Below are 26,244 nucleotides of genomic sequence, written 5' to 3'. Positions count from 1 at the left end.
TCATCCTGTTGCAGAGGATTAACTGATAGAAGAACTTAGGCCCAGACCTCAGTGTCCCCACCCCTGTGAACCCTGGGTCCGGCCCCTTGGCGTCTGCATTCCTCCTCAAAGCCAAAGCCAGTTGGATCCCGCGCCTGCAGCGGTACTGGCCCAGGTTCTGCATCACTCAGCAGCAGGTAACGTGAGTTCCCTTTCGCGCTAGAAGCACCACTGCACAACGCAGGCACCTTACACGGTACAGTGCACAAGTAAGATGCATTATGGGTTCTGTACAACTTTATGGTAACTTGCATGGAAAAATGTGAATACTGAAAAACCTACTTAAAAAAAAGATCTTCCAAAGGTTTGGAAATATCTGTGTAATTCAACAGCTCACAGACTGCTCCTTTTGAAAACAAAAAAGTATCTTTACACACCAATCCAGGGCTACATGAAAAATAGGCCCCAAAAGAAGTTTACTGCAGATGCCTGAACCCTGTGTCAGCTGTGCTTCTCCATCCAGGGTACAGAGTGTCCAAGTGGGCAGGATATGAAACGAATCTTTTCTAAAAAAGGCTGATATCTTACTCCTCTCAAATAGAGACAATTGTCTTACTGGTTTTCAGCCAACCTTTAATTTTTCAGTTTCTCAGCACTAAAGTGAACAGTGAAGTATGTGTTCCTAAACTAATTTTTATCAATAGAATATGAATATCACAAACTTTGAGAAATTACTAAAAACCTTACTAGAATCTGGTGACCAGATGTGTCATTCCAACAAGAGCCAGTGAGGCACAGAAAAACGCTTCCTTTACGAGTTTCTGTCACACTAGTGCTTGACATGCAATAGCGGGTCCACATCCTGCAGCACAGTGCCACCGAGATGAGACGTCACGATAGCAAAGGAAGGGAAGACCTGTATTCTGCTGTCATAAGGAGAGACACAGCCAACACAACGGACCGTGATCTTACCTTAGCTTTTTAAACAAAAACAGTGCCCTGCTTCGTGAAGGCAGCCTGGTGCCCTCTGACGCGCTGTCTTCCAGCACACGGCACCCCGAGATCATGAGGCTTGGGAAATGTGCCTCCTGTTTTATCACCAGAGTCCTTCGTGACTGGGAGCCATGCAAGCGCCTGAGCTGTTCACCAGCTGCACCCAAGCTCAGGTTTCAAGGCCGCATGATCTGACTCCGGATCGACTGCAGGAACGCTTCGTGCCTGGGGCAACGCACAAAACCACGTGCAGGTTTTGTAGCTATCAGAAAACCAAAGAGCATGACTCCACAGGGCAGTCGCCCAACGAGGTCATAATGCCCAGACATCTGCTCCTGGCACTGCACTTGCCCCCTGCCACTCATCAGGAAGCTAAACACCGCAAGCTCTGAGGAACTATCACAGGACGATGCTGGGCACAAGCCAGAAACTGCAAGAATAACATGTGTCTGTGTGTGTGTGTGTGTGTGTGTGTGTGTGTGTGTGTGTCTGTGTGTGCAAGAGAGAGAGAGAGAATTACATCCTTCAAAAGAAAGTAAGTTTTCTTTTCACTTGAATTTCAATACTACTCTTTTTGAAAGCACTTATAATTATCAATACTGCATAAGCCATAGAAATACAGACCAGGCTACTTTCTCTACTGCCTTTCCAATATTTGAAAAAGAGACCTAAGCTCACTATATTTCCTGTGTTCCAAAGCTTCTAAAAACACTGATTTTTTTCACGTAGAAAATATGTAAAACATCAATAAATAAAATCAAACCAACATACTATTTCCAAACAATCATCATTACTACTTCGCTCCTAGTGGGAAGAGTAGCTAGTTAACAGCCTCTAAAACACATCTCCAGGCACTGCAACCCAAGTGGAAAATATAACAGAAACACGCACTGGCCAGGTAAGCAACGCTAAAAATGCATCTCACACCCGGCTTCATCAATCACCGACCAATCTTACTTTGCATCTTGGCTACCAAAAAAAAGAAAAGAAAATAGAACTTGTTTCCCTGAAGAAATATGTCACTGCTCTGCATGAATTATTAAGCTTTACTATTACAGAGAGAAACAGAGCTGGAAGAAAAACAAAAAGAAAAAGAAAGAAATTTGGACCCAGATTGCCATCTACAGACTGTTATCAGAGTTGCTCGTTCATTCATACGGCATTAGACGTCAGCATTATCAGTAAATATCAGCAGTGAAAGGACAGAGTGTACGACTACAAACTTTCTTATTTAAAAAAATCAAGATAGCCTACATTTTCTAGTTAACATAACAACAGTTATGTAGGCAAAGAACACTGGATCAAAAATCTGCACAATTCAACGTATTCTACGAAAAAATCATAGATATTCATCCTAACGCTAAAATTTAACACTTTGAAATGAAACTGATTACCTAATTCTAGGTAAAAAATATCAAGCACAAAAAACTTTCTCCTCTCTAAAATCAAATTCTTATTTATAATGTGAAATGATTAGTGCAGTATGTCTAGTTAGCATCCATCCCCATACATTTTTCTTGTCATAAAATCTTTAAAGAGCTACCATTCTAGCAATGTTCAAATCTGCAGTATCACGTTAAATTCTTGCGCATCTTACTCATCACCCCAATTCAGACACACCTTCCCTCTCATCTTCCTTCAAGCCCTATTGCTCTTTCCTCCCCACAGAGCAAGAGCCCCCTTGAGGCGTGAGCACCCGGAAGCAGACACTTGGTTCTGATCACTGAAACAGATGATCTCAGAGCACGGAGCAGCTGCAATGATGAACGAATACGCAGGCTGAGATAAAGAGTAAGAAAGAGAGAAAGAAAGAGTTTCTGACACTATAACCTGGAAAATTTTTATAGCTAAAGACATCTGGAGGGAGATCTGATAAGAAAAATTAGTTCAACTTTCAAAAGCATGGATTTAGGCTAATATCCTTAAACCGACCAGATGATGATTTAATCTGGTAAACAGCACAATTTTTTTTTTTCCCCCTGGAAATGAAATTGCTTTTGGAGCTAAGGTTCACTTCCCAGGTAATATGTTCTTTTTATCAAGATGAAAAGACACAAAATGCTTCATCTGACCTCTTACTAGATGAGTGGGGTAAGACTCTTACTGGGAAAAAATTTTGCTTCCCCAAACCTCCATTTGAAAGACACCAGTACTTGTTCCATGGAACGATGACATCCAGCAGTTATAACCCCATAAACTGCACATTGTAAAACTGCATTGGAAACTATACACTTAAGAGGGGCAATTATGTAAAACAACCACAGGATTCTCTGAAGACAAGGGGAGGACAGCACTTGTAGAACAGGACCTGCTTCAACAGTTAACATGTTTTTGTTATTTTCATCCACACAGACACAGTTGTTGGAAACTATCTGTGAATTTTACAAAAGCAAAAATACTGGTAATTGAGTTTTAATGAAGGTCACTTTCCTGTGGAAGAGGGAAATGCTGCTGCAACCTCCTATGTGCCCAAGTTTCTACAAATGAGATAACATGGAAATATGGTTCCCTTTTTTCTGAGGGACAACTATAAAAATCTAAAGACTTTTAAAAAATATACTGGAAGTAGGGGTTAGGATTTCTGCAAGCTAGTAAGAGCTTTATAGAAAAGAACCAAGTAACATTTTATAAAAGCCTTTAAACAAAGATAATTTATGAGAAGTTAAAATGGGTCCTGTTTCTTAGTGGGTTTTAAAGTATTACAGAGACTTGCCTATTTTGTGACTTCCATCATTCACTCAACAATATTTATTAAGAGTATCATATCTATCAGACCTGTGCCAGGTGTTGGGGTTAAGAAAAAAACTATTAAGACATAGTCCCTGGCTTTGGGGACATTACAATCTAGTATATATATTGATTAAGACAAAGTCTCTATTATTTTTGATGCTCAAGGTGCAGCGTGTTCTTTCAGGCTGCATGGTTTTCCTCTGGTGGCTGCCATTCAATGAGCATCCAATAGATACTTGTTGACTACATTTTACCCTGACCTCCCTGTATCACGGTCGCTGAAAAGGACTGCATAAACTTAAGGATAAGCAAAACTTTCCATGATAAATCTTAGTATGAGCCCACATTTTGCAGATAGCTAACGGTGCTCCAAAAAATTAACTGACTTTCCCAAGGTCAGTAGCAGAGCTGCAACAAGAATCTAGGACAATCATCCTCCAACTAATTGCCATCATTTACACCTTTAAATAGTTAAATTCCCCTCCACTCTTTCTTCTCTATTTTTTCACTTAGTCTCCCCCATCTTTTGATTCTTTAGTCATCTGTGCAGCATCCTCTAAGCCCTAGCCGTGAGCTCCTGCTGCACCAGCTGTGAGGCCCACACTGACTGTGATTCGAACGGACTCCTCACATCCACCGTGAAGTGGGCTGGGGCTCCCAGGCGGAGGACGCAGCTCCGGCCCCGAATCTTTAACCTAATCCCATCCATCCTCCTCCCAAGCGCCCCAGCATGTTCCCCACTGACTGCGGGTGAACGAGGCGATCCAGGCAAAGGAGAAGCAGTCACTGCACGGGCCGCGCCCCAGCCGGCCCTCCACTCTGCACAGCACTGCTTTCTCGTCAACGTCCTGTCCCACTGACAACACACTTGGAATGAAACTGAAAAGAGCCTTTCTCCACAAAAACTAACAAGGAAATTCACAATTCTGAGGGCGTGTGTCCTTAGTCCATCACCCTTTTATTCTGAAATCTCACACTAATGCAAATTTTTAAGAAGTATTTTATATCATCCCTCACCTATAATGCAAGGTACAAACTAATTTTGGTACATACCACTTATTGGTAAGGTTTTGTGTGTGTTGTGTGTTTAGTATTCTCTTGGATATCAGTAAAATTAGTAAAATATCTTTTTGGGGAAAGTGATCATGACTAAAACTAATTCTTAATGAATGTGGATGGGGCTGTGAACACACCAGTCACGGAGCTGTTGTCAACAGCGGTGGGCAAGAATGTTAAGCACTTTCAGTATGAGCACAAGGTGGTAAAATTTGCCTTTTCTGATAAGATCACCACAAGAAGCATTTCCTCCTTGTAGCACGACCTGTAGTCACAAATAGAAACGAAGCATGAAAAACAGCAGCATCTCCCACACAGAACATCTTCTTTGAGATCTCTCATGTGTGAGAATAAGGGAAACAAATAGATCTATTTAAGACTTAAAATTGCATCACAGATGTAAGATAATAACAGAAACAGGAACAGTGATGACAGACTTACCGCCGTCTGGGACCACCTGTGGTGAACTCTTTGACTTTACATTTTGTTTCCCTTTTGCGAGTTTTCCCGAATTCACATCTTTTTTCTCTTTCCTCTTTCGGGGCTGAGGAGATGGGTTGTCGCTGGATCCAACTGTAGATTTAGACTGACGATCGTTTCCCTACATGGCAGAAGATCAGACCCTTACTCCTGGCTGCTCAGCTCCCAAAGTGGTCCCCAGGCAGCACGAGTTACCAGCTGGTGGTGAGCGGGGCAGGGGCGGGACGGAGGCCTGTGCCGATGCCGGCGGCAGAGGACAGAGAAGAAAATGACAGCCACCAACCGCCGAGTCCTTACTGTGTGCAGGGACTCTCCTAACCCCACTCAGCCCTCACAGCCTTGTGAGGAAGGCGCTGCGTAGAGGAGGAAATGAGGCCGTGAGGTCAAACCTCACCCAAGGTCGCACAGACAGCAAGGAGCCAGTCTGCGGCCTTAACCACCAGCCCTACTGTTCGTTTCTGAGGAATCAGCAGCCACCTACTGGGTGAGGAACACTGATGGCCCTCAGTTTGACCAGTTAATCTAGAAAAACACCTTCCTGACCAGCTGTCCCTGTGAACAAGTAAGAACCTCACAGCAGGAACAAACACTGTGCCATGGAGAGGCCCCGCAGGGGCTCTGAGGTGGCTGCCATGGTGTCTGTGGATCCCAAATGCAACACGACATCCAGACCGCATGCCCCGGCCCCTGCACAGCAGCCACCAACGGTCACACCTCTGGCCTTGCCTCTGGTCCCCACGTGCCTCTCGAAATGAAGACCTCGAATCTGCAAGTGGGCTCCTCAGGCGAGAACGAGTTTGAGTTTCGGTGGCTCCCATCACTGGCCCATGTAACAGCCACTATGTGGTATCTGGCTGCCCCAAGGACCCAAGGAGCAGCTGTTCCTTGGCCATTGCTACAGCTAGAAACTCCCTGCTAGCAACACAGCCTCAGCAGTCAGATGCTCAGGTACGAGACTTACCTGAGAGTACAAGGGAGGAGCAGAAAGAACCCACGTTTTAGAGACCCAGAGTACACGGCTCAGAGCCTCTGCTCCGCCGCCCAGCACCTATGGACCTTGAGCTGACTAACTCTCTTCTTCTTGGAGCCTGTCTCCCCATCTGTTGAAGGAGGTTTATGTACCTGCCTCTAGGTCTCCAATGAGGATGAAATGGTAACGTTTACGAAGCAACTAGTGTCATGCCTGGTGTGTAGTGCTTGCTCAGCGAGGGTCAGAGTGCTTTCTCCAAGAGCAGAGAGTTAATATATTTTTCTTTAAAATCATGTCAACTCATAACACATTGGGTAAAATTTTCATGCAATATCTGTACTAGGCTAGTATCTGAAAATAAATGTAGTAATATTAAATAAACAAATCTGCCTACTGCTCATTTTAAACATTTATATATTCAGTCATCCAGAAGCACTTAAATAGTTTTAGCCTCACCAATTAAGAATAGAAAAATTCACAGCCTTACAAATGAAGTTATTTATGACATTCTGTCATAGTCTACAAGAAAATGAGTTATGCATAGATTTTACAGAATGAAAACTTGTCCAAATCTGTAACACTTTTTGTATAATTTAATTTCCTATTCCAACTGCAATTCAAACATAGTTTCCATTTAATTACTGTATTAACTGAAACCAGACTTGTTTTTTAATTTCCTCTTCTTCAGTGATTCTCCCTTGCAAGGCCATAAAATACTTGGCAGAAGAAATAGACAATATGATTACAATGGAGATTCCAAAACCATCAGCCGGGATCTCCGAATCCAGTCTGTTTTCAACTGAGTCTATTTACCTCTAGATGTTAAAACTCCAAAAGCCTTGGATAAGAGGAGTAATGCTTCTAGCAAACCTACTAGAATGTTCAGAGTTGCTGTTGAACTTTTGAGGACTAAAAACTTGAATGAGGAACCCTGGATCTTGGCAAGAAGATTTTTTTACAGCTTCTTAGGAAAAGTCTTATCACAAAAGGAAGAAACAAGAGCCCCATCCTGGAGTGCTTGGGGATTTATGACCCTTAAAAAATTAGTTCTCCTCTTGAATACACTGGAAATTCTGGTTTACTACCTTTCTGATAGGGACACTCAAGAGGGCAATTGGGGAACATCAAGAAAGACTAGTTGATTCTAGCAACTATTTAAGACTTGGCTTTGGTAATTGATACTCATGCATTCTATTATTGATTAATGACTTGCACTTGGTAATCAATCACAGGCACTTGGTAAGAACTAAATCAAACTGAGAGAAATGGAAGAATTGTTTTGTAATTAGAAAACTGGAAATAATTTAAATGCTTGTCTTTTTAAAAAAGAAAAAATATTGATTCATCTAAAGTGTTAATACATAAAAAATAATGAGTATATACAAGTAAATAAATATAAATTATAGATACTCATTTACATAATTATATAAATTACAGGTAATATATAAATAAATTATATATGGAGAGAGAGAGAGAGAGGAAAGGACAGAGTAATGAAGAAGGGGATTTTCCTTTCTTTTTTGAGACTTCCCCATGTGACATAACTCGGACACACAGTCACTGCTGCTGTTTGTGGAGCAGAGGGAGTCAGGGGGTTCTGCCACCTCACACAGCTGTGCAGGTTGATAACATTTTTGAGGACCTCTTGTGTACTAAATACGTATTAACACAAATGTTTACCAAATTTATAGTTATTATCATCAACACTTTACAGTAAGGGAATAAACTTCCTCTAGGTTAACCAGGTCTGATCTGTCTACCCCAATGGAGCTTCCTGATACCGAGAAGCAGTTATTATATGGTTCCCTGAAAAAGCCATCCAGAAATGACAAATTACGGCTTTATCCCCAAATGGAAGGAGTCAAGAAGCAGCCTAGTTTCCCACTGTGTCCCATGCAGAAACCAGACCACACACACTGTGGTCAGTCAACCCCTGTCCTGCCTTTTGCTCCACACACATACCAGCACCTCCGGCAAGAAAAGCGACCTCCCGCTCTGAGGAACAAGGGACTAGAAGTCAGTCCGGTCACCTTGCCTCCACTCCAGCTGCCCCTCACCGGACTGAGATCAGGATTTTTTAATAGCACCCTAGCTCTTTCCACCAAGACCCAGTCTACTCAGGCTTTGTTTATTACCACAGCAACCCACCTGCAGCCCTGAGGGGCGTGTGCCCAAGACACACAGGCCACAGGGCATCAGGTTCAAGGTGATTCTGCGAGCGGACCACCTCACAGGCACCTTCGCTGTGTGAACTTCACCAGTGTACCGGGAGGCCTTTGAGCAGAGGGGCCCCGGACGCAGGCTGGCATTTCTCACTCGGGCATCTGGTGATGGGAAGTAATGGGCCCTTTTACCCATCCTGAACTCAGTTTTCTAAGAGGCCAAGGACTTCCAGGGAGTATTTGGGATTTGTCCTATTACAGAGTGACTTTGCGACACATGGATAATTCTGTGACTTTTTACTAAAACATTATAATCACTGAATCTGTCAATGCCAGATTGTAAGATACATTGGCAGCATGGTAATAAGAACAACAAAAGACCATTTATTCTAGTCTTTGGCTTGAAACATCAAATATTTCTCTGCTTTTACATCTCTTGCACTAGGGGATCTCTGATTCTGCGAGGGGCGGCTTTGCAGCAGCAACTCAGCCTCCCCCGGTGCGTCTGTTTCTCTGACGCAATGGAACTCAAGGCAGTTCCCTTCTCCTTGCTGTTTCCAAGGCTAGAACCACGACTGGTAGTCGCTGTCGATTCTCCCTGACTGTGACGCTCCCAGCACTGAGGCCTGTAGGACGGATGGCTCTGGTCTGGCCCTGCTTTGCACAAACTATTCCCTGTCCACTTTGAAAGGATCTGCTTGACCCCAGAATCCCTCATTCCCACACTCCCCCCGACCCTGGTGGGGCCTGCTGAGTCACTCAGGCACCCACGGGGAGTCCTGTGCTATAAGGCAGCCCTCTCTCGCTTTTCTAAGTTCTATCAGGCACCCGCCCACACTCCTCTTCCAATATGACAGAACAATTCCTAGAAAGCTGTGTGGGAAATGAATTCCCCAAAAGTCCAGTTCTGTGTCCACAGTCCTCTCTCCTCACACCCCGACTCAGCACCGGGCAGTTAATGATCTTAGAAATATATACATTCTCCAGGGAACCAATTCATTAATGGAAAGGAGTCAATTAATCGTCCTACTAAAAATCGTGTTTGTGACTTTGGAATCACCAACAGAAGATGCTCTGTCTGAGCAGCTCACTGCCAGCCATTCACACACCCACTAAACAAGTTCAGTGAGACCCACTGCGTGCCAAGGGGGTTGGCCACCTCTGCTCAGATGCGACCTCCTGGAGAGGCCTGACCACCAGACAAAACACGTCCTCCCTCACTTTGCCTTCCCGCATCTTCATGTATTTTCCTTCAAGCTTATCCCTGATTAAAATCAATGAACTGTGAATTTGTCTTTCTCCTCCTCTTGAATGTAAGCTCCATGCATGTTATGTTTTCTCTGGACTCTCTGCCTCTCCCTTCCCCCAGCACTAAAACACTGCCCAGGACATAATATGAGCTCAATAAATGGTTGCTGGGTGAACCCATCGATCAGGGGCAGCAGACAGTCATGATTCCTCGAGGATTCACAGATGCCTGGTTCCCTGCTGCCACCTGCTCAGGCAGCCGCACCGCACACCTGGACTTCAGCCACCCCATTGTCTCCTGCCTCCGTTCTTGCCCTGACCCACTTTTCTGTAGATACCACAGCCAGAAACTTTTTAAAAAGTAAATCAAATGATATCACTTCCTCTTCCCGACCCTCAAATCCAAACTCCTTGCATGGCCCATGTGATCGAGCCCCGCCTGACTCTGAAATTTGAAGTCACACTGGCCTCCTGCTCTGCGCACACACCGTGCTCTTCACCGAGGGCCTCCGTGTCCCCTCCCTCTGCCGTGGGCTTCTCTTCTCCCCCGCCCCAGCCTTGTATGACTGGCTCCTTTACCCAGTAAGGTCTCAGTCTCAGACAATTTTATATCACTCGGTGCCCTGACATGTATCATTTTCCTCATAGAACTCATCACCATCTGAAATTATTTATGCATTTGTTGAGAAGTTAATGGTCTGTCTACCTCCATTCTTCTGCTCCCCACGCCCCTGACACAGACAGGCAGTGGGATGGACGTTCTGTGAGGCCCAAACCTTGTCTGTCTGGTCACCACCATGTGCCAGTTGCTTAGAGTTCCTGGCATTTTGTAAGTGCTCAATAAATACATGTTGGGTGGGTATCTGGATGACAAATGAATAGATGGATAAATATGGAGAATGTTTCAGCTGCATTATAAAAAGGAGAACAAACTCTTCTATCACTTTGTTTTTGTGCAGCATAGCATGAAAATAAAATTTTGAGTCTCTGTTTTCTATGAGATGGAAACATATCATAAGCTGAGTCTTTCTTTAAGTCCACTTGCTCAGAGGCCTCTCCTGACACTATCCTCTCTAAATGAGTTCTCCTTTCATCCTCTCACAGGGCTCCACACTCTCCTTTCCTTTTCATGACACTTTAATTACGTGCTGACTTCTGGAATTGTTTGTTTCACCTTTTTCTCCCCTAGCAGACCATGAGCCAAGAGAGACGGCCCTGCCTGGCTGCTCACCACTGTCCCCGGGGTCTTAGCTCCATGCCAGACACACAGAAACCTCAGCCAGCCACCATCAGGCAAACGCATGTTCACAGCACAGGTTCTGAACTTCCAAGAAGTAAGCAAGAAAGAAAACTGCATAGATGTCCCTCTTGCACATGAGTTTTAAAGCACGAAAGACTTCACACATTTTTAATTAAAAATTTGGAGATTCCAAATTTCTATAATGAGCACATAATTCCAAAGTTCAGTCATGACTTGCAACTGAATGCAGAGCCGAGTCGGGATCCTGGCTCTGACCTCCCTGCCCCCTGTGGCCTAGGCCAGTCATTCAGCCCTACGGGGTTTCTGTTTAACCACCTCTCTTGCAGCTGCACTGTGAAAACTAACCAGCTCATATTTGCCTGATACACATAAGAGAGTCTGCTCCAAAGTCCCGAAGAAAAACAAGAGGACAAAATTTCCAAACCCTAAATTTGTGGCTTCTTAGTGTAGCACTACAGTGGCTTAAGGATGTTTTTCAGCTTCTGGAATATTCCCTGTTCCCTTCCTCTCCATGTCCAGGAAGCCCGGGTGCCTCCCGCCTGGTCCTCTGCAGCCCTCACTGCACGATCCGGGCTCCCAACTCACCCATCCTCTCAGTCCTCACGAGGCCCCGGTCTCCACCGCTAACTGCTTTCTCAACACTTTCAACTAGATTTCGCGATGACACTTGCAACTCAGTTTGTCTGAAATTAAGCAGGTCATCATTTCCTCTGACCGCCCTCTTCCCGGCCATAGTACTACCATTTCCTCAGGCATCAAAGCTCAAAAACATGCAACTGTCTTTGGCTCCAGCCTCTCCAGCAGCCCTGTGTATCTAGTCACCGAGCAAGTCTTTCCTTTCTTCATGAGCAACAGCCGCCTCCGGCTACCTGCACCACCTCCCCAGGCCAGGCTCTGGCAGCTCTGTGCCAAGGCCTCTGCTCGCGGTCCCAACGGCCGCCACCTCATCTACGGCCCCACCCCATCTGGTCCTTCTCCACACAGAGGATCTGACCTTCCCAGAGTGACCCTGGATTAACATCTGCATGTCACAGGAGCCTTCAAAAGCTGCCTTCTACTCAAGGATAAAGACCAGACTCTTGATTCCACATTCAAGGTTATCTAAAACCACCACTACCTCCCATTTCAGGCACATCAGCCTCCACACCGGGATGGACTCTGTCCCAGTCGGCCTCGGGGATTCACCGTCTCCTGGGTCAGGAGTACCTGACAGGTCTTTCTGCCTCCAGGCCATCTGGACTCCATCCCTCCCTGCCATCTGCCCGGTGGGAGCCTCTGGACATGCTACTTCTGGCTGCCTCCTTTTCTTAATTTTAAATGCAGAACAGCACCAGCTTCCTGAAGTAAGAATTAAATAAATCAGTCTGCAAAGACGTTGGCATAGCGTTGAGCCCATGAGTGTTCACTAAACACAGGCAACACTGCTGCTTCTGGGAGTGCATCTCTGCTCCTTCTTCACATCGTCCCTTCTATCTGGGACAGCTTTCTCCTCACTGGCCCTTGTCCGCGTTTTAACAGTCCTCGAGAGCACAGCACAGCTACAGCCTCCTCCACGTGTCCTGGCCAACACACGATGCCTTCTGCCTCTCTCACGTTTGCCACTCACACCACATTTGGTGCTTAGCTTCAGATTGTCAGCCCCTTTCCAAGCCACCATCTCTACTTGAATCAGCCTGTGCATCTCCTGAGGGCCACAGCCGTGTCATGAATGGTGCAAGGGTCTTCCTGCATGAGGGCTAATGAACGCTGTCGGCCATGCTGAGTTCAGCCCTACTCACATAAAGTCATTTTTCCTTTTCTCAAGAATTTCACATGATATAACAAGAAATGCGTAAATCATCACCAGGAAACCGTACCATTGCCCAGCAGCCACTTACTTTACAAAATACCAACGTAAGAGTTTTGGTCAGTTAATTCAGAGCAAGAGAAATATCAGATCGATTCTGATCACTACTGGTCAGGCAATTCAATCGAAAGAGGAAAGAGAAGCCTCAGGCAGAAAAGCCCGTCATAGGAGTTCCCCAGCTGACCTGAGACTCGCCCAGGGGCGCAGGCTGAGAGCATGAAAAGTTTAAGAAACTACCTACTAAGTGGTTGTCACGGTTTCCACATACCAGGCACTTTAACAGACATTTGCTGAATTAAGATATGAATGAACGGTGGGAAATATTCTGATAGGGAGCTACTTTGAATGATTGATTCTCAATCTCTTAAAGGAATATAACTAAGAATTACCATTTTCTTATAAAAACTTTCAGTCTTTCTCAGAGATAGAAAATAAGACTGGATGGGCCACATGATACCTATTTTGAAACCTGTATTTTAAAAATGCTAGCTCTGTTCTAAGTTTTTAATTGTAACATTAATGTTTTAGCATTGTTTCATATAGTTGTGTTTATATGCCACAGGGCAGCTGCTATATTTCTTCAAATTTAATTGAAACCCAAAGGCCAGCCTCTCTGTATCATTTAGAAATATAGAACATGGATGAGTAAAGCATCTGATACTTACACTCCCTTTAGACTTTCTGGGTCCCACCACAGGAGGTAGTGAAGGAGCTTTCTGACTGTGGAAACAAATTGTAATTTGGAAATCTGAATGTTATTTACAAGTAATATATAATGCAAGACAACTGGCATCCCAAATTGTCATCCCCACCTAGAAGTTGACTGTTCACTGGCATCAGTGTTTCACAAGTAGTACCATATACTTCCCCAGTTTCACAAAAACACCATAAAATTTCCAAATTCCATTCGAAGAGATTTTTAGTGTTTTCCTGCATACTATTTTAATAGAGGCTTACAATAAGCATTTATTTCCATATTAAATTTTTCATAGCATTTTAATTCTTATCTCCAAATTTTCTATATGCAATTCAAAAGATCATTTCCCAAGCTGAATAATGACTTTGACAGACTGAGGTAAAAACAATATATTTCCACTGATTTTACAATGTCTTTGATGTCTGCCTCAGAAGCTCAGAATGGTAAAACACTGGCATTTGTATTCAGGAAGTTTCTGAACTAGTATTCTCACCAAAAAATAAAAAATTATCTTTGGTTATAAGAACATTATTTCATAGATGTCTACACTATTAGAAAAAGACCTATCGTAGAGCCCAACTAGACCTCTCTGAAAATAGGAAGACACATAGACAAAGGTACCTTACTGATCTGTCTGTGAAAGGCCACTGTGAGTTACAGTTTTCTTACTGCCATCAAGTACACACTATAGCTTACAGCAAGATAATTCAATGTTGCTTATCAAGAGACGGTGGAGAATTTGATTCCATGGATGAGTAAGGATGTTTAACAATATGTCTGCTGGTAAATAATTCCAAAGTTCTGGAAAACCAGGTGCTGTCTCATGCTTCAAACACCCCTCTGAAGTTCTATTTCATATATTACTTATTTAGAACCAAGTAGCTAGCCTTTCCATCAAGCTTCACAAACTGCAAATTAACGGAGAGCAAACTGGTGAAATTCTGCTCTGTCTCTGCACATATCACCCACCCTAGCAAAGGATAGCCAAAAAAGTCTGTTTCCAATGTCCAAGCAGCCACAGAATGTCTGTGAGAAGCAGCAGAGATGGGCCCTGGGCACCAGGAGAAGCTGAGGCGTCCCTGCATCTGCCAGGCCAGGACCTCTCCATGCACGTCTCTGCAGTCTATCTACTTGGCTGAAATAAGGCGTTTTTCACAAATATTATGACATTTCATACAGAAAAAAGGTTCACAGTGCATGGTCTACAATTAAAAGTATAATATTTAAAATGTTGCACATAACTGTAAACACAGCTGCTCTACTCATTTGTACAAGTGGAATCATACTGTTTTTATATTGTATTGTTATTATTAAAAGGAGTATAAAATATGTTTTTGTTAAACACCTGTTGATGTTTCTGGGTATACCAACTGAAAAAATTATCTGGTATAGATGTTTATTTGTAAGTGAATGGTTAAAAAATATTATATAGTCTTTCATAGATTCCCCAAAATTATAAATTTTTTTCTAAGTGAATGGTTAAAAAATATTATATTGTCTTTCATAGATTCCCATAATTTTTTTTCGTAAGTGAATGGTTAAAAAATATTATACAGTCTTTCATGGATTCCCCAAAATTATGATTTTGTGCAGTAGCTTTCAATCTCCAAAAAAAAAAAAAACTAACAATGATCAATTCATATAACACGGGCTTCCCAAACTGGTAAACAAGATTATGTAAGATAAACCAGTGGTCAGCATAAGGCTCAATTCTATTTTGAGTGATAACTAAAATATGAGAAGTGTAATAAGGATGAAAACTTACCCATAAGACCTCACTGCTGACTTGTCAAAAAGTAATTCACTGTAAGGCAATTTCTTAAACTGATCTCTGCCGACAGCCACATAAAACTGCCCATTCTCCAACTCTGCCCCACTCTCAACCGGTTTTCCTTCTAAAGTGTAAAGTCTGTCAAAATATGAACAGCAACAATTACAATTTTAACAAGCATTGAAAGAACTGCTTAAAAATCACAACGTTGGTACACACATTCTTTTCTTCGTCTGGCTCATTTGTTATCACTCTACCTATTGGATTACAAATGCCTCAAGGTCCTTACATTCACCTAAATGCTAATGTCACGACACAGATACAGTTACCACCTAGATGTATAGTGTTTCATCCCAGTAGTTCTGACAATCTAACGTAAGGACCCCTCCTGCTGCCATAGTAAGACTTTCGAGGGACAGAATCCACTCGTACAGAACGTGATGCTTTAAATGAAACTTGGCTTCTACGGAAGATTGATTCTTCTATTGATATTTTGTGAGCACTTTTTAATTTTATTTTCTTAACGTACTTGTCAGACTTACTAGCCTCTTACCTCATTCTGTGCAAGAGCAGCCCTCAGCCAAAATATTAAATGCACACACACACAGACCTGGGTCAGAAAACAAGAGGTCAGAGGTCAGGAGGTAAAGGAGCCCCTTGCCAGGATTAGTGACGCAGGCCCGAAGAGCAGTCCTGCCTTCTACTGCTTTTGCTTGTCCTTACCTTCCCCCCAAATCATAAGATTTCACAAGGACCTCCCTTCACTGTAAAACTGCTGCTGTCAACGCCAATTAATATGTTACTTATTAAAAGAACAGTGATAACTTTACTAAACTATAAAGTGTTCACAGAATTTTTTTGAAGAACAGGGAAAAACAGACGATTAGAAAACTACACCAGAAAGACAGGGCTTATTTTTGAAGGCTGTAAATAAAAGTTGGTAACTGGAAAGATTTCAAGATCATCATTTTAGAAACTCTCAGACTTCCTATATTAAATAATAAAGGTTATTGACGTTTGCAAGGAAGGAAAAGCCATTGACCTGCCTGCCTGTTTGCTGATTCTGTAAACAGCCATACCCTACGTGGGCAGAAAGTATGATGGAAATAGCCACCAAAACCCTGAAATGGTTTGTGTTGAGTCAGTATGAAGACACTAGCGTCTCTTTCTTTATAGCACTTACTTTTGTCCCTACACGTCTAAAATATCAACACCTAAGCCAGATCTCTGGTTTTCTTTCCTTGACGTAGGCCAGGGTTTCTGAACAGCAGCGCTATTTTGACCCTGGTAATTCTTGGTGGGAGAGCTGGGGAGGCGTCCTGGGAACCGCAGGATGTTAACAGCACCCTTGGCCTCTACCCACTAGGTGGCACTAGTGGCCATCTCTCCCTCCCGGTGGTGACTACGGACAATGACTCCAGGCGCTGCCCTGTCGCCCAGGGGTTCAGGCACTCTGGCTGAGAACCACTGGCCTAGCCCCAGACATTCTTTTTCATTTTCCTTCAAAATAGGAAGATCCGAATCAGTCATGAACTTTTACAGCTAGAAATTAAAAGGAGGCATAGTTGTGGATCCGGAAACAGCCAGGACTTGACCAGTTTCTTCAGCAGGTGGATAAAAGGGTCCTGAATAAATTCCAGCCCATAATTTTAGTGTCTTTTTTTATTGACCGGCTTCCTGCTCTGTTAACCTAATTTCTTCCTTTGCAACAAAACACACAAAACATAAATAGGGAGTTGAGACACTGAAATGCTACTGATACATAAACATACTGATGCACAGACAGGGTCCAACCATAGACTTTTTAATGTTCTGTTATCCTCCTTCAGAAGAATTTCCATAGTTGTCTAATGCTCTAAACCAGAAGAATAAAAAGTCAGCATTTGCTCATGTGCTAGTATGTGCCAAGGGCTGCTTTACCTCCTTTATGCGCTTCCTTTAAAAAACAACGCTTTACGATACTGAGTACGATTATATACCCGCTTTACACATGAAGAAACTGAGGCATGTGCTGCCCAGCTGGCGAGCCACAACTCCAATCTGGGAACCAGTGGACCTGGAGCCCCTGTGACTATCTTCAGCAGCTCTGAAGCCCACCAACTTACAGCAGATGACTGACATACCTGTGGACAGCCCCACTCCTCAGAGTTATTTTTTCTGTGACCATTTGTAGTATATTATCCCACTGATTCAGAGCTTTTCTGGGGATAAGGAGGCGAGAAGCTGGGCTTATGAGGTCTCCATTTGCAATCAAGCTAGAAAAAAACAACACCAGTGAGCCTGCCATTGGAAACAGTCATGCCTTTAAAACTACAGAACAAATTCCAAATGCGAACAAAACCACTGTGCCAACTGCACCTTGAAAGGTGACAGGCTCCGACTTACAAGATGGTGCAGGGCTCCTGAAGTGGTTTCCTAAACCGAGCAGATACATTGATCCTGCTGTGGGTTACTGGCTTTACCTGTGAAAGCAAAGAAATGCAAATCACTATGCTTATTTTTTGTTTTCTTTTCATAAATTTTTAAGGAAAAACTAGGTTTCCAGGTTTTCCCTGACTCTCACCTGCCCTCCCTGCCTTATTTTTTTCATAGCACTTACCATCGTCTGACACATTATAGAGTTCACTTATTTGGTTTTAATTGCATATCCCTATGATTAGCTTTCTGTTACTCTCGATATTACCTGGCAATGCACTGAGCACATACTTCACACTCTGTAGCTATTTCGTCAAATGTCTTGCCTACCGACCTTGATTGTTTAAGACCTTCTTTGATGGTCGGTTGAATTAGAGGTAATTGCAAATATATTATATAAACAAATAACTTCAAAAGCTCTTGTTGAATTGGCTAAAATATACTATTTTTCTTTAGGCCATACATGTCGATAAATAGAAATTCATAAATACACAGTTTTTTAAATAGTTAGATAACTCTATTCTGAGTGTGTGTTACGTGAATTAAATTAAACCACCTGTTTTGATTAGTTGTTTTCCTCATTCAGCATGGCAAACGTTTCCCCAAAACAAGCTGAAGATGAATCTTAAATATATATTTCCTTGGGTCATCATAACTAAAATACCTAAATTAGTCTGTTATCAGATATACAAATAAAAGAATCTGAAAAAATAATCCAAGTAATGTATCTGAATTTTTAAAAATGTAAAACAATTGTATAAAACAAAACTTCTTGGAAAAGAAGTCTTTTTATTTAAAATGCATTTTTCTAATTGGCATTTCCAACAACCACTTACACTGCAAACACACACAAAAAATAAGCCAAATCAACTGATATGAGAGGAGCTTTTCCAAAGCCTTTACGGGGATGAAGTACTGGTTGCTTGGTACTAATCTGGAGACATTATGGCTTTAGATAATGGGAAATGTAATAGTAAATTAGAATGTGTTTTCAAACTGTGTAAATTTTCTTATTAGCCCACACAATTTCCTTTGCCCTTTAAAAGTAAACAGTATTTGAAATGTGAAAATACTGCTGCGAATCAACACATCTAATTTTGGGGGATGGAGGATGAGACATTGCCCCCCCCCCCCTCGACCCTGCGTACCAGTAACGGCTCTCATCGGTGACTGGTCGGGGGCTGAGCAGTATTCGTCATGCGTGCACCTGTGACTATGGAACCCAAACAAACAAACAGGATCAACGCTAAACTCAAGCTTTCGCTGTGGACCCAGCACAGCAGTAAGCCTAACTCCTGACCAACTCTGTCATGTGGGGAGGGCCACCACTGAGCGGAGGGCCACCACTAAGCAGAGGCCGGACACAATCTGGCCAGCCTGGTCCTTGGCTCTGCACTGGGAGCAGCACCGTCTTGGAAAACCCAGTTGATCTGGATACCAGGTAGTAGATTAGCCTAGGAAATGAGAAAGAATAGCCATTTCCTGAGTGTAAATTAGATAGGTAGGTAGAGGGAGAGACAACTGAATAAATATTCGACTACATCCTTCTTGGAAATCATTCCAAAGCCGAAGGCGGCCGAGGGGTCGGAGCCCCATGCGCCCTGCGGGAGGGGCGTGAGTCAGGACGCTGGGCCAGGCCTCTGGGTGCAGGTCCCACATCCCCAAAGCATCACCCGTCCTTAGCATCTGGCTGACTGTGCCTATGTCACAGACAGCTACATCAGAGAGAAAAAAGCCCCACAATGCTTCGTGTGAACCCGATAAATCAAGTATATGTAATTCAACTCAAATTTCAAATTCCACATGACACTTCCTTAGGAGGGTACTATCACAGCTCAGTCAAATTCAAATTAAAACCTGCATGATTCGAAAATACAACTCTGTTACAAAAGACAAATTCAATGTAACTGAAATTGTTACTCTGAAAATGTACATTTGAAAGAGTAACATCCAAGTCTACAAACTGAGTGACCGACTAAAAGGTCTAGAATTCTAAACTCTAGGGCTGATTGCCAAAACTTTGTACATAAACCAATTCAACACTGCACACCTCATTTTCTTGATCTGTAAAAATAGGGATAACCCTGCTAAACCAGCCCAAAGGGATGCTCCACAAACTAATTAATGAAGTGGCAATACCACTCCCTGGGGAGTCAGGCTGAAGGCTTCAGAGAATCCGCCTGCCTTAAATCTCAGTAGTCACCACCTCCTGAATCCCTTGGCCATGAAAACCAAGCTCAGTCTGAGGACCTGGAGAAATAACGCCGTTGGAGGGACACCATGACAAGAATCTAATGACCGCCAACCTCTTGTGATCCTCATGATACAATTTTAAAAGTCAATTTTAAATCACTTTTTAAAACAGACATTAGGTTTTCAGAATGGTCCATAATGATACAGTTAAGCATTTAGAGTAAAAAATATCCTGAAGTTACTTGTTGCAAAATATAGGCCAACCTACACAAAGAGACTTTCAACTCTGTGTTCTTTACCACACAGATTTAGGAAAATACATGTCCTCAAATGGGTAATCTTTGAGAAACTTTGTGACTACTTTGCAAAGACCATACAGCAGCAAAGAGAACAGACTCCTTTACAAAATATTTAATCAATATTCACCACTTTTAAATAAGAAGAAAAGGGACACAAAGTTTTAAGACAACAGAGTTGAAGATAACTTCTCAAGGAGTCAACATAGCAGACACACCCAAACTATAAATTCTAAAGAGACTTTCAAAATAATCGTCCATTTTGTTTTCAATATTACTATTTTTTTTTTAACAGAAGAAAGATTGACTAAGATGCCTGATGCCTGCTGATGGAACAATCCACCAGGTTGAGCATGTCTTGTGTTGAGGGCGTGCATCATAACTGACAATAGGGAAGTGCCTTCATGGAATGAAGTCATTTATCATGGAAATACTCCAGATGCATGGACTGAAAAAGAAATTGAAAAGGAGAGGCTATATAACAAGAGGTAAGAACAATGACCAAATTTTTCAAAAGAACAGCAGACTCACTCTCTCCTTGAATTTCTACCGATGTTTGAATCTAAACAATATGAGTTTTGCCATACCCTGAGACACAAACATTACATATTTTTATTATCCCCACTTGCCATTTTTTCGTATCTAAGAAATGAATTCTGATATCTGGTACAAAATTTGATAAATAAAATGCATTTATTGTTTCTGTCATTAAGATGTGTTTCCATCATTAAATATTTAAGTTTTTTTTTCTGTTTTCAAGTAAACTAATATAATTCCACTTCTGATTAGAAGGTAGAAGGCTGAAGGAGACTACTGTTCCCACTATGACAACAATACTGAGAGATAAGCTGAAAATCATAATTTGTATATGTATACTTCCCATGTCATGTTTATATCACACATACATGTATGCATGTATACACCCTTAAATGCATAGTAAAATTTTAACAATGTAGTTAGTCCTGGGAAGCAGGCTGAGGTAGGATAAGTAAAAGGGATGTAATGAGGGCATTCTCCCTTTTTTATACTTTGGTCCTTTTCACATGATTCTTTTTTTTGTTTTTAACTTTTGACCCTTCATCCATTTCTCCCAAATCCTACCCCCCACTTTGGGCAACCACCGATCTGTTCTCTACATCTACTAACTTGTTTATTGGGGGTTTTTTTAGACTCCACATAGAGAAATCATACAGTATTTCTCTTTTCTGTCAGATTTATTTCACTGAGCATAATGACCTCAAGGTCCAGCTACACTGTCACGAATGGCAAGAATTAATTCTTTTTTTAAGGCTTATATATATATTCCAAAATTATTTATCCATTCATCCATTAATGGACACTTAAGTTTGTTTATGCCAATACCATACTGTTTTAATTACTACAGTTTGCAATATAGTTTGAAATTAGGGAGCAGGATGCCCTCCAGCTTTGTTCTTCTTACTCAAGATTTCTTTGACTATTCAGGGTTTTATGTGTATGGTTCCATGCATATTTTAGGATTATTTCTTTGAAAACTGTCATTGGCATGAATCTATTTCCACTTACTTGTTGTATCTTCTTCAATCTCTCATTAACGTTTCATAGTTTTCAACATAAAAGTTGTCTACCTCCTTGATTAATTGTATTAATCTCCAAGGCATTTCATTCTTTTTGAAGCAATTGTAAATGGGATTGTTTTCTTAATTCCTCTTTCTGAAAGTTTGTTATTGGCAAATGGAAATGCAGCGGTTGCTCTATCTGGCTGGACCCACCTCTTGATCATCACGTAATGCCCGTCTTTGTCTTCTATCACAGTGTTTGTTTTAAAGTGTGTTCTGTCCCGTGTATGTGTAGCTACTCCAGCTTGGTTTGCATCCACCCCGGCTGTTCTTTCATTTGCAGGGGTCTTTTCCCAGCCCTTCGCCCTCAGCCTGTGTGCGCCCTTACGTCTGAATGGGTCTCTCGCAGGCAGCATGTAAATGGGTCTTGTTGTTCTACCCATTCACCCATTCTCTGACTTCTGTTTGGAGAATTTAATCCATTTATGTATTAAGTAATTGTTGAGAGGTACGTACATATCACCATTTTGTTACTTGTTTTCTAGCTGTTTTGTAATTCCTTTGTTCCTTTCTTCTTCTCTCATTCTTCCCTTGCGGTTTGATGCCTCTCTTTAGTGTTATGCTTACATTTCCATTCTCATTATCTTTTGCATATCTACTGTAGATTTTTGCTCTGTTGTTACAAAGATTATATATATCAGCCTATATGGACATATATATACACCAGTATATTTTAAGTTGATGGCAAGTTAAGTCTGAACACATTCTAAAATTCTACATTTTACTCTCCCCCTGACACCAGCATTTTATTTTTTTGATGTCACATTTAACAACTTTTTATGTGTTTATCCCTAAATTTATTACTGTCATTATGTTTTTACTACTTTTCAGCCTTCACGCCACCTTTATAAATGATTAGTCCACTGCCATTGCTATGTATTTACCTTTCCCAGTGAGACGTTTACTTTCATATGTTTTCTTGTTAATTACTAATCAGTGCCCTTTCTTTTCAACTTAAAGAAGTCCCTTTAGCATTCTTGTAAGGCCACTTTAGTAGTGGTGAGCAACGTTTGTTTTTGCTGGTCTGGAAACCTCTCTCTCTCCTACCGTTCTAAATGATAATCTTGTCATTATTATCTTGGTTAGAAGATTTCTGCTTTCATTATTTTGAATATATCATACCCTTCCCTTCTGGCCTGTAAAGTTTCTGCTGAAAAATCTGCTGACAGTCTTATGGGGTTCCTTTGTACCTAACAAGTTATTTTAATCTACTGTTCTTAAGAGTCTCTCCTTGTCTTTAACTTTTGACATTTTAACATAATGTGTCTTGCTGTGGACCTCCTTGGATACATCTTTTTTTGGGATTCTCTGGACTTCCTGGACCTGGATGTCTGTTTCTTTCCCCAGTTTAGGGAAGTTTTCAGCCATTATTTCTTCATAAGTTTTCAGTCCCTTTCTCTCTCCTCCTTCTGGGGACCCTATTATGCAAATCTTCTTTCACTTGATGTTGTTCCATAGGCCCCTTAAACTATCTTCACTTTTCTTCCTTTATTTATTTTATTGCTGCTCTGTTTAGGTGAGTCCTTGCCCTGTCTTCCAGGTCTGATTCTTTCTTCTGCTTCATTTAGTCTGCTATTAAAATTTCTAGTCTAATTTTCACTCCAGTTATTATATTCTTCAGCTCTACGACCTCTGTTTGGTACTTTTTTATACTTCCTATGTCTTTGTTGAAGTTTTCTCTGTGTTCATTCATTCTTCTCCCTGGGTTGGTAAGCATCTTTACAACCATCCCTGAGAACTCTTTATCAGGTAAATTACTTATATCCACTTAATTAAGGGATTTTTTTCTGGGGTTTTATCTTGCTCTTTCACTTGGAACATATTCCTGTTCCCTCATTTTGTTTAACTTTGTTTCTGTGTCATCAGGTGAAACAGCTACCTTCCCCAGTCTAGAAGGAGTGGTCACAGGAGGACTGGAGGTGTGTGTCAGCCTGTCTGTGTGGTGCCCTGCAGGTGGTGGCCTGCCAAGAACAGTCTCTCTAACTATTACAGCCCTTTGGGACCTGGGAATAAAAGCCCCCCTGGGCACCAGAGCCAGGCATTGCTGGGACATTCCCTGTACGGACCGCACACACCTGTGGACTTCGGGAAAGCCAGCAGCCAGTCAGCCCGGAGGTGTGGCAGGGTGCGGCCACGTGGAGGGCAGAAGCAGGGCAAGTCGTGCTAGCAGGGAAGAGCAGAAGTGCACGACTGGCACCTACCAGCACCAGCATGAGAAGTGGCTCCTGGCAGTGCCCCCACCCCTGGAGAGAGTCCCCAGCAGACCCCTGATCCTCCAGCAGACTTTTAAAGCTGAGCCAGTGGATCTCCTTCACGTGTGGTCTAGGAGCTTTTCAACCTGCTACTTTTGTTCTGGGTTCTGGGCAAGTGAGTCTGTGCACAAGCCCTTTAAGAACAGTTTCAGTTTTCTGCAGCCCTTTGGGTCTCCTAGACACCAGCCCTTGTGGTTTTCAAAGTCAGATGTTTTGGGGGCTCATCTCTCCGCTGCACATTCCAAGGGTTCTGGATGTGGGGCTCAAACCCTAACTCTTCGGAGATAAACTCCGTATTTCTGAGATCCCTCCTGCATGTGAGATTCATCTCTTCATGGATGGGTTTTTTTGGCAAGACTGGGTCTCTGCCTTTTCTACCCATCTCAATGTGGCCTTTTATCCTGTGTTGTGGATGAGCTGTTCAGCTAGTTTTCAGGTTTTTTTCAGAAAGAATTATCCTCTATGTAGCTACAGATTTGGTGTATCCATGGGAGGAGGTTAAGTTCAGGGTTTTTCTATGCTGCCATCTTGAACCACCTCCTCCAGATTTTTTGATCAATGCAAAATTACAAGAAATACATAATGCCCATTTGCTCTACTAATTTTCAAGTAGATTTATATTAAGGGTTTTTTTAAGCAAGTACCTATTTTAAACCTGGGTATTTCTTACAAAACACATCCTTTACAATGTCTGACATACTAAAATATCTTTTTCTAATATTGTGGTCTTTCGGACTTTGGAAAATTTTGCTCCAGAAATATTGTTAATCTGGAGTAGTATAGCTTCCAGATACTTGAAGTATATGATCTTCTTAGGTACAGAAAAAGAAACAAACAAGAAATGTATTGCAGGAAACTCCATCATAATTCAACAATATGTTGTCAATCTCCAACCTTCCGTCACCATTCTCAGGCCTATGCTAATAACTACTCTTCTAACCACATCTACATTTTGGGACATCCCCCAGGGTTCCATCCCTGCCCTCTTCTCTTTGGAACTCAAACATTCTACCTGGTCAAATGTATTCAACCTGATGTTACTAATTATCAACATCCTATCATTTTGCTGATGACAATCAAATCTCTTATCTGTCATACAGATCTTTTTCCTGATACCGAACCAATTTTTTGAGCACATACCATGCCCAAAAATGTATCAAACATTTTCCACGTGTTAACCTTGACTTTTCATATCTTCACAAGACAGTTGTTTTCAAATAAGTTTACAGTGTTAGGGCACACCAGAATTTATCAAATGTATTCATTTATAGTGACATTTGTTCCTCAAAATAACATTATGAGGTCAGTACTATTCAAACTGTATAGATGGAAAAAATGAGCCTCATCACCCATCAAGGTCACAGAGTAAGCCAAGACGCCGTCACATGAACCCACTTCTTATGATTCCCAGTCCAGGGTTCATTCCCACTGCTAACTGCTCAAGATAGAAACTGGCTAGTAGCAGAAATAGTACATACATATTTGCACCCGTTGATCTTTTTTGAATTATATATGACTAAATATATCCAAATATTTATAACTGGCATATCTAGGCTGCCCTTATTCATTGGCCCATATATCTTTTCAAGACCACTCAAGTCTCTCTCTGCTTGGATACTACCCTCAAATATTTGTTACATGATTAATAAATCAGTATAATTTATGGAGCCCAGTGGAGTGGAAATTGAAATCCTTTAATCCCCAAATTTCTAGAAATTCCAGAAAGGCTTGGTAGCAAAATCAGCCCAGAGACTAAAATACTTTAGAGAGAATATTTTCATCACATTGTTACATAATATTAAAAAATTCCAACCATTCTAACTTCAGTGCAAACCTCCTTACAGAAGATGTCTCTAATTATAATGAACAAGCTGTTTAGCACAGTCCCAGAAGGGTCCAATTAGTTTCTATGAGCTGATGAAACCACTCATCTCTACCTGGGCCCTCTACAGGTCCCCAGTCCAGGGTCCGATTCCCAGAGGAACAGCCTGGGATTCATCTGTCAGGTGCGAGTTATTGTCTCTTATTCAGAGGGTTATTTTTCAGCCAGTAATGGACACCTTAGCCTCAGTTTGAAGATTTGTCTTTCAAACTATTCTCTAAATGAATGACTTCTTCACTGAAGCAGGAAAACAACTCAAAACAAATTCACAAACAAATGACATAATATTTAAAGCACAGCAAGGTAAAAGATTTCTTTTTAGCTTAAGAGTGACCCCCGTATTCCTATTATGTTAATATGTGTGTGCAAATTAGTTAGTAGTTTAAAACCTATACATACTTAAGGTACTATACAA

General features: G+C 41.9%; 1 protein-coding gene across 1 annotated transcript in view; it reads right to left on the bottom strand.

Moving 5' to 3' along the window:
• Positions 1–26,244, bottom strand: part of DCDC2 (doublecortin domain containing 2) — a 145,359-nt gene that overhangs the window by 81,602 nt on the left and 37,513 nt on the right. The window contains exons 3-7 of the mRNA XM_073224080.1: positions 17,579–17,655; positions 17,317–17,448; positions 15,188–15,331; positions 13,391–13,445; positions 5,200–5,359 (exon numbers count right to left, since the gene is read on the bottom strand). Coding sequence (XP_073080181.1) covers positions 5,200–5,359; positions 13,391–13,445; positions 15,188–15,331; positions 17,317–17,448; positions 17,579–17,655 — 568 coding nt within the window. The remainder of the gene's footprint in view (positions 1–5,199; positions 5,360–13,390; positions 13,446–15,187; positions 15,332–17,316; positions 17,449–17,578; positions 17,656–26,244) is intronic.

The sequence above is a fragment of the Manis javanica genome, chromosome 16 (genome assembly GCF_040802235.1).
Source record: "Manis javanica isolate MJ-LG chromosome 16, MJ_LKY, whole genome shotgun sequence".
Classification (NCBI taxonomy): domain Eukaryota; kingdom Metazoa; phylum Chordata; class Mammalia; order Pholidota; family Manidae; genus Manis; species Manis javanica.
The sequence above is the reverse complement of the archived record's forward strand: the minus strand, read 5'-3'. Positions and strand labels throughout refer to the sequence as shown.